This window comes from Lepisosteus oculatus, chromosome 3, assembly GCF_040954835.1.
Source record: "Lepisosteus oculatus isolate fLepOcu1 chromosome 3, fLepOcu1.hap2, whole genome shotgun sequence".
Classification (NCBI taxonomy): domain Eukaryota; kingdom Metazoa; phylum Chordata; class Actinopteri; order Semionotiformes; family Lepisosteidae; genus Lepisosteus; species Lepisosteus oculatus.
The window spans coordinates 39,826,559-39,843,741 of record NC_090698.1 but is presented as its reverse complement, the minus strand read 5'-3'; the positions used below and the strand labels follow the sequence as shown (position 1 = coordinate 39,843,741).

Genomic DNA, 17,183 nt, shown 5'->3' with positions numbered 1-17,183 from the left:
AGGTAGAAGGAACAGTTACAAAATGAATAGATTGAGCTAAAGCCCTCATTTAGGGTATTAGATTGTAGTCAGTGACTTCGTTTACATTAGATACTGATGATAAAAGTAAATATTTATCACTTTCAATAAAATGCTGTTAAGACATGTAAAATTAAAGTATATATTCTTTTAAGTGTATGGTGTATATCTTGGATACCTATAAGAAAAAAAAGTCAAGCAGAAGAACTGCTGATGCCAGTAATGACTCAGCTATGATGAAGTGTCTATTGAAGCTTTGTAAGCAATTTTAGCTAGCAACATCTTCTGCCAAGCTGTGTTCATTGATTTATTTTTACTCAGTCAGGTATTAAAAACAATTACAGCTTGCTGTCAGTCCAACAGGGAAGTGCATTCAAAACTGAGAAAAGAAGGAGCTTTTTTTACACAAAGGGTTGTGGGAGCGTGGAACAAGCTGTCCAGATATGCTGTTAAAGCTGACACGCCGACATCTTTCACAAAGCAGCTGTTTATATTCATTGAATCAGGTTGCTACTTACAACCAAACAAGCTAGCCAGATCACCTCCTTTTGTTCATAAGCTTTTATGTCTCTGATGATTCTGATCACTGCCACTGCCATGATGGATCAGCTCATGCTATGAATGACTGTTGCTGATCAGCTGGAGGTTTTTCAGTCTGCTGTTATGGTGCAGTTGCCAGTGTCCTGCCAGGGTTTTGGCAGAGGTTGGGCTAGATCACTTCCTCAACTACTTGTGATTTAAAGCAATTTTATCTGCTGCAATGTTTACTTTTTCTGTAAGACAGCTTTGTTCTTTAATGATGAACTGTGTTAATTTAAACGGCTAATGTGTTTAAAAACAGAAACTTGATATAAAAAAGTGCATAAGCTTGAGTTAACCTTACTATACTTACTGCTAAACACTAGAAATACAGCGCCCTGAACAGCATATGATTTGTAGCCACACAGTTTAGTCCCTGTTTGCTGGCTAAAATCACACTGCTGGCACAGTTTTTAATGCTTACGGGATGGAAAACACCACCTGGTGTTTAATAATCCAGTGTGCTCTACTATTCATAATGTTTGTGAAAGTATTGAAAACCATCATCAGGGTTTCTCACAGGAAAAAGCTTCGGCCAGGTGGAAACCTTCACACACAGCACTTATCTCCAACTTGTGTTCATGTTAGTTTTCTCCGGGTGCTGCTGTTTCCACAGTCCAAAGGCATGCTGGTAGATTAATTGGCTTCTGGGAAAATTGGCCCTGGTGTTATTGTGTGCTTGTCTGCGTGTCTGTGTGTCCCTTACTTGCCAGGATAGGGTGTGACTCCCATGCCACCCTGAATTGGATGAAGCAGTAAACAGTGAGTGTACAGATGAGCAGATGAATACCCTGCTACAATTAGTAGTGGCTTGTCTGTTCTATACTTATCATGAGGATTAAATCGCAGACCTTTGTGTTCTTTCTTTTAGAAGTGTTTTTTAGTTTGTTGGTAGAAAATCTGTTTGATGAAATTTCACCACATTTAGGATTAGTCTCAAAATACACTTTTCAGAAGTTCTTGGTGGATATCTAATGGATTGAAAGTATCTCATTCTGCACTGTTCTTAGTGGGGATCCTGGAACATAACGTTTAAACCATTTTGAGGTTCTTAACAATGTGCACTGTTACATACAAGCAACAGCTGAAGGTTAATGTGGGGCTTTTATTTGAGTATATGTGGAAGGGTCTTTGTTTTGGCACACTGACATGTTACAATGATGCTGGACCAGGAATGGCTGCTGACTATTTATACACTGAATCTGATCTGAAGAAATACCTCTTATTTTGTCCTTATCCGTCATTTTCTGCTAGTAATCATGAGAGAGTCTAATGAGAAAGATTGTGGTTCTCCCCCCACATATATTCTAAATTGTCCTGGAAAAGTATTTTAATATTAGTCTCATGCCAAGCTTTTAGCAGACTAAAGTGCAGGGATACCCTTCTAGGGACAACCCCCATTGAGTAAGATGGCTGTTCAACAGAAATTCAGTAAATAATCCATGTTTTTTTTTGCTGTTTGCACTAAAAGCTCTGTCATTCCATTTAAATTAGGTACAGTTATCATTGCATTTTCCAATTACATTACCTCAACTAATGAGTGGTTAAATATGTGTGAAGATAACCTGATCTTAGCATGACCGTGTCAAGAGTTCCCAAAAGTATGTACTTTTGTTTCATGGAGGTAAGGTTTTGATAATTTTGGGTTGTTTTTGTACCTATCCAGGCTTCCTTGAAGACTACTTCTGATCTACATCTTGCCTGATTAAATCATTATTACATTACCTATGTAGTCTTCTGAAACACAGATCGTTCTTTATTTTTTTTAAAGATATCCCAAGAATCCATACATTCTAGGATCTGAGAATGAATGAGCTGCTGGATTGAGGAAACTCATTATCACCACAGATGTGTTGTGGATAATCTCCAAATCATAATGGCTATTGCAAAAGTTCTCTTTCCCATTATATTATTTTGTTACAATGCCACTAATGTCTTCAGAAGCCGGCCTTTCTGAGCCTACACTGGACATACAAATAAAGTAAGATTGCAAACTATTGGAATATATCTTAATGTTCTCTTGACCTTATATCAGCTAACTTCCAAAAGTTGATATCTTTTCCTACAAAAGTGTTTATAAAGCTTGTGTTTGCCTGCTTTAAATTGCAAAACACAAACCTTTTCTGGACATACACTCTTTTCTCTCAATCTAAGGAGGAGATGGATTTTTTAACTGGCATCATTCATCATTTCTGTACCCTTTTTCCACTAGTTCCATTGTCTCAGATTGTCAGACTTTGGTTTTGGAATAAATAGAATCCCCTCTTTTTGAACCAGTATTTTATTTTGTCTAAACATGAAATTAGAACGATTTATGCGTTTTCTGAATGGTCCAGCTTGTTTGGTAGCTGACTGATTCATGTCCCTTTTCCTTTTACGTGTTAAGGATTTTTTTAATTGGGTGATCACATATGAGCCACAACAATTTAATGTCTGTTAGTGCTATGGATGGTCTGCTTGATGGGTAGAAGACTCATTGGTAATTGGATAATTGGCTTGAATGGTTGGACTGTTAATTTGCAATGCCCAGGAAAGGAGACCCAAGGTTTTTGGATTTTTTTTAATGAGAAATTGCTTAGAATGAAGACCCTCTCCATTTTCGTATATTTGGCTGTAGCTCTTAAACTACCAGAGATCCTACTTTGTAATTTTCCATGCTCATTCATTTCAGTCTTTAGACACACCAGGATGGTTTTGATGAAATCTTTATTTTCATATTCTTGAAATACTCATCAATTCCTAGAAAACCTGATAAGCAAACTACTAGGGCCATGCCCAGAGCCTTAAAAAGACCACAGTTGTATCATGGCAAATATAGCTCAGAATGTTACAGAAGTGTAAAATATCAAAATTGTAGTTTTGGGAGTATTTTAGTTTAACATTAAGGGCAAACTGCAAGCCAACAGATTGACTGTAAGTACTGTCAGACTTAATCCTCTTGGAAATTATGTGGATTTTCAACAGTAGTGTGCTAAACTGCTAATGAAAAGTGTTCCTTTGTTGCTGGGAACCCCCAGAGTAGTCAATGAGGACCTCCAAGAGTCCCCAGACAAACTCTAGCTTTATAACTCCCTGTGTTTAACATGCTTCCTGTGTCAGTTTTTGTCACTCTGACCTATGAATTGGGTATGTATAGCTCTTGCATGTGTGGCTGTATGGTACTTCACTTAGATTTTTTCTTTATATAGTTACTTAGTTGTTTGCTACTTTGTGCTGCCTGTAAAAAGTGATATTATTAAGACTAAATGTATACATTCTACCCAGTTATCTTCGTTAGTATTGCTTATGTAGTTATTGACTTGAAATATATGTAGTTTTATTAAATTCTTATTCAGTTTTTTCACACTAGGTATGAATCTGTCAGTAGCAGAAGTGTACATTTTCAGGGAGTGCAGAAGGGGCTTCAAATTCTTTTGAAAAAGGCACAGAATTTTGTGAGAACAGTGTTTTTATGCATCTGCAGTAGTTGAGGAGCAAAAATATGTTCTGCTGCACTATTTCAAAGTCCTCATGATACTTAAATTGATAGTGGTAGTTGACTTATTTCATTCTCTGAAGCTGAGTCTGAACATACACTGCATCTCAAATAAAACTAAGATTCTGTCAGTAAACTTAGTTACTTTACAGCAGTCTACATGATCACGTGTGCAGCAGAATCAATTCCTGTTGAACATGTGAAAGACTATAAATGAGAGGAAACCATTCAGCCATTAATGCCCATTTTGTTCTGCTTCTACTGAAGAAACACAAGATGAACTCCAAAAAGATTCAGCACACTGATCCTGTTACTTTTTTTGTGTAACTAGTTTTAGTATTATGGACATGAACCGTGATATTAGATATTTGGCTCTTTTCTCTAACAGGCAAGGCCTGCAGAAAGAAATCTACCTCCAGTTAATAAGGGACAGACAAAATACAGCTGTGCACTTTTTCAATAAAAAGAAACTTCTGGTACACACGTTAAATACTGTATGTTGATAGGTTTCCAAAACTGAAGGTGTTAACTGTTTTTTCATGTTAAAATGTTATCTGTTGATTTAAATTAAAAATACACCTCTCTGTTCCACAAAGACACAGTAGAAAGTTTTGTACAGCACCTGTCATTGTGCCAAAGCAGAGTCTGAAAGAAGAAACGGAAAGTCAGACAAAAGACACATTCTCATATCCTGTTGCCTGTCTGTGGCATTAAGTCTTCGGGCAATGAAATCACTGCTATACTGTCCAGTTGACAGACTAACGTTTCACATACTACTACATTTGTAGTTAAATAACATGGGTTATAATTGGAAGGGAGTAAACACTTATGGAAGGTACAGTAAGCAGTCATCTAAAAAGTCAGGTAAGGTGGTCCTAGTCTCAATTCTGGGCTTGGACATCTGTCTGTGTGGAGTTCATATGCTCTTGATTTGCATAGTTTTTCTTAGACTTTGATTTATTTCCACCTCTTCAACACATGCAGAGAGTTTTGATTCATCTGTCTCGTTAAGAGTGGTGCTTCTTAGTCCTACACTCAGAAAAGAGAGTAGGCTTCATAGGTAAGAATAATTACAAGTGATCTATTTTACTTAAGTTTTCATTTACAGCAAATGAAATATGTCCCAGAGGCACAGGGCAGCATTCCTCAGAAAAAACAAGCACTCTTTTAAATGAAATTTTCAACACCTTTAAAAAGTCATCCCAAAGTACTGGATTAGCATGTCCAAGTTTTTTTTGTGGTCTGTCTTTAAGTAGCACAAACAGCTAAAAATATCATTAGGTATGAAGTGATTTTCTTTAAAAAGGAATGTCTTTATATGGCAATGACTGGCTTATTAGTCTGCTTCCCTCTGAAAGATGATTCATAGGAAAAATCCCAATTTGGAATCTATTTATAAATTCATTCACACTGTTTTATTCATTCAACCATCTAGCATTTAGACTCCATTAAATCTTCCACTGTAGAAGATCAGTTTGACTTATTATAAAATAATTCACTCAATTAAAAAAGCTGTATAACCTATGAAATATAACATCTCACAGAAGTCTCTCATAGTGCATGAGATAAAGCTTTATGTAAACTGAAATTAAAAATATATGCCTGCCATTCAGTAAGGCAGTATGAGTTAAAATAAGTAAAGTCATAAAGTCATCAAGTTCCATTTCAAAATGACTTTATGTGTATAAGGCAGTAGAAATAAAAGAGAAATTGACAGTCCCAGCTGTTCTTTTCATAACAGGATGGTAAAAGGGTTTGGCTCAAAGAGTGTTTCCATTTTTCTTGGCTGAGTTTTGGAAATTTACCTGGCAATGCTAATATTGATGGTGTTATTTGGTGGTGACAGGCCTGGAATATTGGTCCACTGCTGTCTTACTGTGTTACCCAGGGTGACCCAGAAGATAAGACAATAGACAGTAACAAAATAGCAATAACAGTAACATGTAATCAAAACTGTGCAAAATTACACAGAGAAAATATAACAGGACAAAAACAGTGCAAGGTAATTCTTGGAACAGTGCAAAAATAGTATGGTTAATTAATAAATATTAAATATTATGCCTGTAACAGTTTTACTGGGCTATCGAGGGGACAGTACAATTTCGGCTTACATGTGTGTGTAGTGGTGTGGGAGTACAGTCATTGTGGGTACAGGAAGACGTTAGGAGAGATCATAATATGGTGGGAGGGAGTGGGGGCCCATCATCTTGACAGCTCTGGGGAAGAAGCTATCTTGGAGTCTAGTTGTGTGCGACTGGAGTGACCGGAACCTTCTGCCAGATGGTAGGGGAACAAACAAGTTATGACTGGGGTGAGTGGGGTCAGACATAATTTTAATGGCTTTTTTCAGACTCCTGGTGTTGTATATTTCCTGGATGGATGGTAAGGCACTGCCGATAATGTGTTGGGCAGTTTTGACCACCCGCTGTAGTGCCTTACGGTCGGATGCGGTGCAGTTGCCGTACCAGACTGTGATGCAGCTGGTCAGTATGCTCTCCACCGTACATCTGTAGAAGTTGGTGAGGATCAGTGGATGTAGGTGTATTTTCTTCAGCCCTCTCAGGAAGTACAGCCGCTATTGTGCCTTCTTGATGAGACTAGAGGTGTTCAGTGTCCATGTAAGGTCCTTAGAGATGTGAACACCTAGGAATTTGAAGTTATTCACCATCTCCACCGCAGACCCTTCTATGTAGATGGGGGAGTGAACTTTTCCTTGTCTTCTGAAGTCAACAATCAGCTCTTTGGTTTTGCTGATGTTGAGACATAGGTTGTTGGTTCGGCACCAGTCTGCAAGTTGTTTTATCTCCTCCCTGTAGGCAGTCGCATCATTGTCAGTGATCAGGCCCACGACTGTGGTATCGTCAGCAGACTTGATGATGGTGTTTGTGCCGAACTTAGCAGTACAGTCGTGGGTGAATAGGGAGTGAAGCAGTGGGCTGAGCACACAGCCTTGAGGGGCACCGGTGTTATGGGTGAGTGTGTTGGAGGTGAGATTGCCAATCCTGACACTCTGGGGTCTGCTGGTGAGGAAGTCTAGGATCCAGCTGCAGAGGGTTGTATCTAAACCTAGAGCCCTGAGTTTGGTAGAAAGTTTTATGGGTATGATGGTGTTAAATGCTGAGCTATAGTCAATGAACAGCATTCTTGTATAGGTGTTCCTTTTATCCAGGTGGGTTAGTGTGGTGTGTAAAGCTATAGAGATTGCATCCTCTGTGGAGCGGTTTGTGCGATAGGCAAACTGGAGAGGATCCAGTGTTTTTGGAATGCTGGCTTTAATGTGCGGAATAAGTAGTTTTTCAAAGCACTTCATTATGATGGGGGTGAGTGCAATAGGGCGGTAGTCGTTTAGGCATGTGGGGGCTGATTTTTTCAGTACTGGCACGATGGTAGTCGTCTTGAAGCAGCTAGGTACAGTGGCCTGTGCCAAGAACATGTTGAAGATGTCGGTACAGGCATCAGCGATCTGCCAGGCACATGTTCTGAGTACCAGGCCAGGGATACCATCAGGTCCAGCAGCTTTATGTGTGTTCACTCTACTTAGTGATTTCCACACATCTAGCTTGGATAGTGTGGGGGGTGGGGTGGTAGGGGAGTCAGTGGTCCAGGTGGTTGGAGCGAACTAAAGGAGAAATCCCTGCAGTTGTTTCTGATGTCCAGTAATGTTTTCCGATCGTAGGAGAAGTAAGCTTCAGTGTTTTGAGTAAATAACGTGACATTATTTACATAAGCAACAGGGAGCTGGTCTCCCCTTCTGTGAACTGTCATTTCAGTTTCTTAATTTGATTGTTTTAAGTTGTGTGTGCTTTATTTTCGGTCATATCATCTGCAAATTGTGTTTCAAGATCTTAATGCCATATTTGTTCAAAACATCTGACCAAAATGTGGTGTGGATAGCTCTCAGTTTACAGGGTGTGGCTTATTGGTAGCAACACAGCTGAGCAGCACCAGTGTGTAGATGTATGTAGGGGTCCACAAGAATTATTTACACTTCCTGAATCATGTAGTCAGTGACATGTAAACATCTGGAACTTAATATGGCTAAAATATAGCATTTCAGTTTAATAGTCCAGCTGATTAAATGCATGAAAAGCCTAATTACTCTTATCCCAATTTCTTAACCAAGTAATCATAACGAAACCAAAAAAAGAATCACACATTTCAGGTAGTTAAATGTTCTTTTTAACCAGAAAGTGAAACAATTACACCTTAATTTTATTTTATTCATCTCAGGAACCATTGTATTTTGTTGCACTTGTGTGTAGGTTTATTTCAGTGTACACTTGCCATATTCGCTTCAACATCCATCCCTGTTGGAGTCTTGGTTTGTCAGTTACTGGTTATCAAATTGGCTCCTCTAAATTGGTCCCATGGTGCTTTGAACTCAATTGTAAAATGAATATACAATATGAAGTGGTGTGTTTTGTGAATCACTACTTTTGTCTGTGTTTTAAAGTGACAGTGGAGTACAGATTTGTCTGTAATCCACTGTGTTAACAATTTCAGTGAAAAAGACTTCCTCTAAAGATCCGTGTATTATGAGTATTGTTTGGCTGTAAGTATATTCACTTCCTAAAGTAACATTTTTTCTCTTTATTTTTGCTCCCTGAATACAGGGTGTAGTCATTTCACTCTGGCAGTACAGACACATGTCTGGATTATTTAATAAATTTATCTGAAACCTTGACAACTGTTATGATAAATCTGTATTTCTAGCACTTTCAAGGAGACCTCATTCAAAAGTGTAGTTTAATAATGACACATTCTTAAATTAAATGGATTAGCAAGCTAATTTGCTTCAAGTTAATGCTTTTATCTGTGACTCTGTAGTCCGTTTGATGCTGTGGTTAAGTAACTTACACCTAACTGAAATTTGTCTCTGCTTACCTGAAAATAATTGATTTACTCCAGTTAACATGGTACACCAGGACCAAGTTATTTTACTGACATCAACAAAATAAAAAGTTTGTAGAGTTCTTGGGAGATTTATTTTTGTTCCGTGGGTATCTCTTTTTCAGAAATCAGTGTGTAAGAGATCTTTGAATCACAGTCTGTTATTTAGAAACCTCATAATTCTAACTTGCTTATATTTAATCACTGGGATTGGCTTTCAGCTGATTGTTACTTTTCAAAAGTTTATCCATTTATTTAAATTGAAAAACACGTCATGTTCGCTTCTTTTCATTTTTGATTCCTGCATGCTGACTATTCCATTAGGTCCTGAATAATGAAATATTCACATATTATGAATGATGATTCCATGTTGCATTTAATGTGCCCTTATATATACAAATGTAGTTCACTGCAAGTATTTAATGTGACTAAAATAACTTGTTTAACTGGGAAGTCTTGACGGTTATCACATGGGTAATTTAGGGAGTTTTCATCAAACTACTCAGACACTGAAACAAGATTTTAGACCATGCAGGAAGCACAGGAGTTTTGATGACTACAATATGCAAGGTTTCCTTTTTCTTTTTTTTTGCACAAATTTACCCCCTTTAAAAGGTTATTAGCAGTCTTTACCTCTTTTAAATTGGTAACATCTTAGAGCAGCTTATTGCCCTCCGGGTATATATATATATTTTTAATTACCCAAACTTATTTTAACTGTGGTTGTTAAATACATGACACTTCTGCTGAATATTGAACAATTGGTGAAAATAAATCCATAACAGAATCCAGATGTAAACAGCAAAACAGAAAAGCAAGTTACATAATGGCCTCTTCAGAAAAGGAATTGGCCAAAGATAAGAGATGTCACGTGCCAAAAGATGAAAACATTGGACATTAGGCATGAGATTCTCAGATGACTTCTTGAGATTCTCAGATGACTTCTTGACTTGATTGTTTTTCCTATTTAACGCATCCGGTAGCAAGAATAGCTGTTCTTACCATGATTAAAGCACAGTTTCAAACCACACTGCTCATGAAACCAAGTTGGTTCTCTTTTTTCAGTAAACACTGAAATTATTCTTCAGACATGTGTTCACCATTATTTTCTCAACTTCTTTTAATGCCTGTCCTTAGGAGACCTTTAAATATAGGAAAGGAGGAAATGATTTATTGCTTTGTCACTTAAAATGTTAATCCTTAAATACTTAATGAGCTGTTTTGTATCTGCATACTTCCATTATTTTTAAAACTTTATTTAATTTTTTAATAATATGGGAGTTCTAAACCCTCACAGAAACCAAACTATGGTAGTGAAAGTATTAAATCTCTTATAGCAATCAAACTATAGAGAGAGTACTACTTAATTACAATAAAAACAGGCTCTTTGGATGGTTTGGGGGGGTTTGTATCTATGTTTTTAGAAGAGACTTAATTCACTCCTTGGGGTCAATAAGTATATTTTGTTAATTCAAAATGAACTCAACTTTTGAAAGTGAATTGCTTTTTTTCCCCAGACAGATGGGGAAAACTGCCATGCATTATCTCAAGGCTAATTCCAGAAATTATGTGAATAGTTATGCTTCATAGCTGAGGACTGGTGCCCAGATGTGATGTTGGAAAGAATTGTTTAGTAAGGGTATGGGAATAAGGGTAGTAAGTTGTATTAGCACTGCTGTGCTTAAAACAGCAGAGCGGCTGACCTGAAACAGTAGCAGTGTCTATCTGGCTTCTCCAAACAGAGCTGGCCTTATTCAGATCGGTACCATAAGACTCCTGCAGAGGCCCACTGCTGTCTGCAGATCAGAACCCACTGGGATTTGGCTGGCTAACTCAAGTTCCAAATACTGTACTGGATAAAATGTTGTGAAAAAGCATTCCAATCCCTTGGCAATTCAAAATAAACAATTCTCCATCTTAAATTTACTTAACAGGTGAGTTTAAAAATGTCTGCAGTTACTCAGACGGTGTTAATGTGCTGAATATTCCAAAAGCACACGGCAGTCTAGGAGAAACAGCAGTATTATTTTTCAAAAGAAAAATAAAAAAAATGTATACCCACTGCAATTAAAGAATGGTGCCTTTCTGCTTTACTTTTCGATACCACTGAACAACCAAGTTAGATGACTAGGACTTCTAGAGTAAATTTGTAAAGCAAATGTCTACAGGGGTTGAAACTTTCCATGAGATATAATCATTTTCTATTATGTTTATCAATTGTATTTGTGTGAAATGTTTTTGAAAGTGTTGTACATACGTTTACCTTTTTAATTTAATTTTGAATGTGGGTTTTAGGAATAGGAAATGGCCTTATGCACTTGCTGTTAGCTTCACTTGACCCTTTTTCACATCTGTGGTTTTGCCTTTATGATGTGATCATATTCATTTATGATTTATTTTTGTTTGTCAAGGATTAAAGAAACCTGGTCATTTAACACAGCAGCTTTGCCTACACACTTGCATATTTAATGGGAGAAGGGATTTAGAGTTCATACAAATTCTCTGTATTACTCCTTTTGAAGATAAAGTGATAGACCTTACAAGTGAATTAATTTACAGACTTCATTTAGATTTGTTATGAATTATGTGGATTAGCTGCCTTTAATCAAGCTGTGCTGAGAGCTCTAGCCTCCTCGCTGTATGTTACTGCAGTTCCACAGTTCCACTGGCATTTTACTTATCGCCATGCTTCCATGGCAACCTCCCCAGAGGCCCAGGTCGGAAGAACACTGGCAGGCCTGACATCTGGAGAGCAGAGGTGAAAGCTGACTTCACTGGGGCCTTCCGGAGATGCATGGCATAGAGAGAGCACAGGAAACTAGTAAAACAACTGTGAAGGCACACATTCATCTTAATAAACTGTGTGTTTTTGTTTCAGCAAGTGCACTATAGAAAAATATACAGTGTAATGCTGGGTATGGGGCAGCATGGTGACGCATTGGTGCCTCACAAGGCTGGGGCCCTGGGTTCAGTCCTGGACCTGTGGTGTTGTCTGTACATTCTCTCCGCAAGGGTTTCCTCCAGGTGTTCTGGTTTCCTTTTACTTTCCAAAGACATACTAGGTAGGTTGATTGGCTTGACCCTGCTATGAGTGTGTACATGTCTGTGTCTGTGCCCCCTGTGATGGACTGGCATCCTGTCCAGGGTGTACCCCACCTTGCACCCAGTGCTTGCCGAGACAGGATGGATGAATGTTGGGTATACCTTTTGGTGTTAACTACCCTTTTCACATTTTTTTACCTTTCCCCTTATTTTATTCAAAATAACCACTTGCTAATCAGCTCGACATTGGCATTACAGTTATAACAGTAATGCCAGCCTGGCAAGGGAGCGAGGAGGACCACACAAGCTTTCCTCAATCACAGGAAGAGCTGTGTGATCCAAGTTTTGCGTGTTCCAGCCTGGGTCAGGATCGTGTTACTAGATGACACACAGTTACCTAGACGACCCCTGCAGCCGCCACAGATCTTGTGGTTTGTGGTGCTGTCGGTGAATGACTTGCCTTCTCCACTGATTGGCATTGAAACTCTGATGTGGGCCTGTGCTGCCCGTGACGTGATAGAAGGTACAATTGTAAAGGGAAAGAAATTGTGCTGTCAGGCCATCTGCTCTTTTTTCACATTGAGTCCTACAGCACTTTCAGCAGAGCTAGGGTTGATTGAAGCACTAATGCTTAAGAACATAGAATTTGAAAAACAACAGAGGAAATTGATTCAGCTTTCTAGGAGATCTTATAGCTCCAGCAATTGAATCAGTTTCTTTGTTAAAGGGGACAGCACTGCTTCCTCTCGGAACTGGGGCCCTGTGTTCAATCCCAGGTTGCTAGGCTGTGTGGAGTTTTTATGTTCTTCCTGTGTTCTCTCACAGTCCAAATGACGTAGAGGTAGTTTGTTTGGCTTCTGGGAAAATTGGCTCAGGTGTGTGTGTGTGTTCCCTGCGATGGAATGGTGTCTCCTCCAGAGTCTATACTGCCTTGTGCCTGTTTCATGCTGGGATATGCTCTGGCCCCCTCATTAACTTGTATTGGATAAAGCAGTTAGAAAATGGCTGGATGGCTGAATGTTAATTAAAGGATTCTTAAGAGTCATCTTCACCCACATGACTACAAAATTGTTTCCAGACTCCCACAATTCTCTGTGTGAAAACACTTCTCCTGTATTCTTTGTTTTAGCTCATGTTCACAGCACTTTACAGGTATCGCTGTTCAGTGGCAAACCTCTGATTGAAGTCCCACATGTGTTGGGGAAGAAGTGGAAAGTCTTGTTTCTGGTTTGAATCTAAAAATTAATATTATTTCTAAGTAATCTTATTATTACTGTAATGATATTGTTGAGTAATCTAGAGTCATTTCAGTTTTTTGATTTCACTAAACAGCTTGAACATAATTTAGTATTTAAAGGTCTTTATGACTGTTTAATATTTAACTGCCAAAAAAGTCCCTGGAGTCAAGTTTATTTCTATACATTTTCTCTGGCTTTTAGGCGCAGTGCAGGCTGGCAGATTGTAAACACTTATTTCATTGCGTGGTCTGTTGAAAAGAGACCATCTTAATTTAATTCCCTTCCATGAGACCAGGGAAACACTATTATGAATTATACATTTCAGTGTGCAACTTTTTAATTTTTATATATCCCATGTTTTTCTTTCCCTTAAGTGGAAGTGTGGCTGAGTCAACTTTTTTAAAATCTTTGTGTGCCGGAACATTGTCTACTAAATATCTTTGGGGTAGAAAGTGTGCAACCTACTCATCTCATTGTTTTGCTCGACTCCCATTGGGCAGCTCCTCAACAACTATGGATCTGCATCCTTTTTTTTTCCTCTTCCCCCGAACAGTGCGAACAAGCCCTGCTGTTACTTAAAATGAACGTTTCTGTTTGTACACAGGGCTACACATCCTTTTGGAACGACTGCATCTCTTCTGGTTTGCGGGGCTGTATGCTTATTGAACTGGCCTTAAGAGGACGTCTGCAGCTGGAGGCTTGTGGGATGAGGAGAAAAAGCTTATTGGCAAGAAAGGTCTGTACCAGTTTCTTTAGACTGTAAAAGTGTGAAGACGCCTTTTTTATCATTAATCGCCTTCAGCTCCAGAGATTTTATTTGGACAACTTTGAAAGAAAACCGTTTCCCACAAGTGTAACATATGTAATGTTTTTCTCCTTTTTGAGTTGAGATAGTGCTGTTTCACTGCTTAGGAGATAAACTGCTGTTTTTCACTTGATCCTTTTTAACAATTTAATATAGCAGGAATTCAATACAGCAACCCTGGAAATAGTTATCAAAACGTGCCACTTTACTAAAATTGTGTTTTGAAAATATATATTTTTAATACTTGGAAGAACTGCAACTTTTTTATGATAGGCAAGTTAAATGCATGCTCATTTTTGAGCTTCAGAGTTAAATTCTGTGTTGTGAAAGTATAATTATATACTTTATAATAAAAATGTTAATTTTTTTTATTTAACATTAAGGGGAGTGATACAGTTATTGATAATTTTATAATAAGTTAAACAAGGAACGTGCACCAAATGTATTCATGTACATTTTTCATACCCCTTGAAAATAACTCTTCACCACAAGAGGGAGCAAGCACCTAGGTTTATAGAGCCAGGTTGTATATGTTTACACAAATTTTATAAGAAGGGTGAATATCTAGGGATTAAATTCTTTAATGTGAACATTTTTTAATCATGTACTGAACTAATATTCCTTTATATCAGTCCTGGTAATATCACGTGGTTTCATGTGTGAAGATCACAGCACATTCTCTGCCATGCCAAATCAGTCTGCCATTCTTGTATATCATTTACACACCATACCTATTTCATCATGTTTTTTTTTCCAGTAGATCTATTGGGACCAAACACATTTAATTATAAGCATTTATTTTTACAGTGTTCCACTATTTTTGTCTTTGGGATTTCTTGCTACCTTCATAATGTGCACTTTTGTGTTTGGAGTGGAGATGTTTTAATGGATTTAAAATGAGCACTGGGATTTTCTAAACAACACTGTGAAGCTGTTCATTGTTCTAAGTGCTTTAACCTCTTGTTCAGCACATGTTTTCTAGCTTTACCTAGAGTTTGACTGCCCTTGATTTAAGCGATTTGCTTCACAAATTGAAAATAAGATGCTAACCTTGCTTAGAATAATTGGTCTTTATTTTGAGCATATACTTCTTTGCACTGAACTGTCTGGTTAGAAAAATGTGATATAACAGCCTGTTATGTGATTCAACAGCTTTCACACAGGATCTATTTAAATTGTGTGTTCGTATATAGGCTCATATAATAACAAGCTCAGTCTTTTTGTAACTATGTTGTAAACTCTACATGGAACAAACTTTGCAGCAGTTAGTAATTTAAAGATGTGGGACAGTGCTGTTTGTATTGTCCTAACATTGTGATTTAATTTTCTGTCCTGTAGCTGGGTTCTCATCATTTTTAACGGCTTTGGTACACATAACGCAGTATCTTTTTAGTTACATTTGATTTGTGCCCATGTTTCATTGAAAATGTTTCCTTGTGGTAGAGATAGACCAAAGGACTGCTTGCCATCAAAAAAGCTAGTTATGACCTTTCCTCTCTCAAGACCAAAAGAATTACAGGTGATTGTGAATAATTCGTTATACATTCTGACTTTGGTTTGGGACAGTGGAACTGGATCGTACTGCTGGATATAAGATATAGTTCTTTCACATTAACTACATTATTCATGCAAGCATTGTTATACTAGCCTGCTTTTACCAGTCTGTGCCCTTTGTGACCTGTGTTAATTAAATGCATAAAACATTAAAGGCATCCAAATATGTTTTTTTTCAATCATTTTGTCTTTTGTAAAATCTAAGGGTAGTCTTTGATGTTGCTAGGTGATTTGTAAGTCTGATGCGCAGACTGGGGATGTCTTGCTGGATGAAGCTTTGAAACACATTAAAGAAACTCAGCCGCCTGAAACAGTACAAAGCTGGATTGAACTGCTAAGTGGTAAGTGGATTTTCTCTTCCTGCTTGTCTACAATGTTCAGAGAAACCATCTCTGCCACACACAGTTATACAGTTTTAAGTGTTGTCCTGTTCTTAATTTGAGCTCATCTGCATGAATTCCACTAGATGGGCGGAAGCACAATTTCTGCCATGTCTTTATAGGCTCTTACTTTTAAGAACTTTATGGTTATCCAGAGTTTTAGGTTGCACTGATGCAAACTATAGTACAGTACTTTGACACATTTATGAAATTGGGAACCTGTGAATGCAGTGTTTGGAGTTATTGGTCTAAACCTTTGCTATAGTTTGGATAAGGGAATGTACTAATAATTCCAGTACACCAGTGCTAACACCCCTGATTTTTCAGACACCGTCAAGAGATCCTTTATGATCAAGTAGTCAGGACCTCAGCTGTACATCTTTTCAGGGGATCAAACTCTGCTAAGGCACTGGTTTCTAAATTGTATTCCAGAAGAGAGAGGCCTGTGTTTCTGGATTTCCTTGGAAGTTTCGTATCCCAGTGCTATTCAGGCCCAGCCTGGTTTAACTTCTTAGATTTGGTGCGACCAGGTTACAAGCACTCTCCCACTTACTCAATTTTTAAATTAATGCAATAAATCTATTTGTATATATAAGGATGCACTGGAACAGTGTTGTTTAGAACTTTATTGTGATGTGTGGTTTATTTATTTTTTATGTTTATTCTATGTTAAATTTTCATGTCTGTATCTTTGTAGTTATCTGATGTTTAGGGATTGGGGCATTCCTTAGGCTGAATTAATATTACACTTTAATTATTCACCTTTTTTTACTTGATGGTGTTGTTTCACCAGGTTGTATCAAAACAGGTTGCTGTATATTTTACCCTCAGATGCAATTAAATTGTTAGCCTGGAAACAATTAGCGCATTTACTTTTCAACATTTCTTATTTGGACTTAATTAGACATTGCAGAATGTATTCTGCAACCCATTTTGGAACTGTTTATATATCCCCCAAATAATTATTAACTGGAAGAGGTTTTTGTGTGACATTATTTCCATGAGAAGAAGGGTTCTGTTGGTAAGTCCAATAAAAGCTCATTCTTTCAGCTTAAATTCAGTTCAAAGACTATCCCAAGCAGATACACATACTGTAAAGCATACAAAGTCTCATCTGCTCCATCAGGTCAATCTCTAAATGTACGTGATTTAGTTTACAATCACTTCCCAGGGAGGGTAAACAAAATGCATGTCAGTACAGT

At 37.8% G+C, this 17,183-nt stretch overlaps 1 protein-coding gene across 1 annotated transcript in view; it reads left to right on the top strand.

Annotated features, from left to right (window-relative positions):
• golph3a (golgi phosphoprotein 3a) overlaps nt 1-17,183 on the top strand; it is a 29,769-nt gene that overhangs the window by 8,987 nt on the left and 3,599 nt on the right. The window contains exons 2-3 of the mRNA XM_006626738.3: nt 13,847-13,978; nt 15,828-15,942. Coding sequence (XP_006626801.1) covers nt 13,847-13,978; nt 15,828-15,942 — 247 coding nt within the window. The remainder of the gene's footprint in view (nt 1-13,846; nt 13,979-15,827; nt 15,943-17,183) is intronic.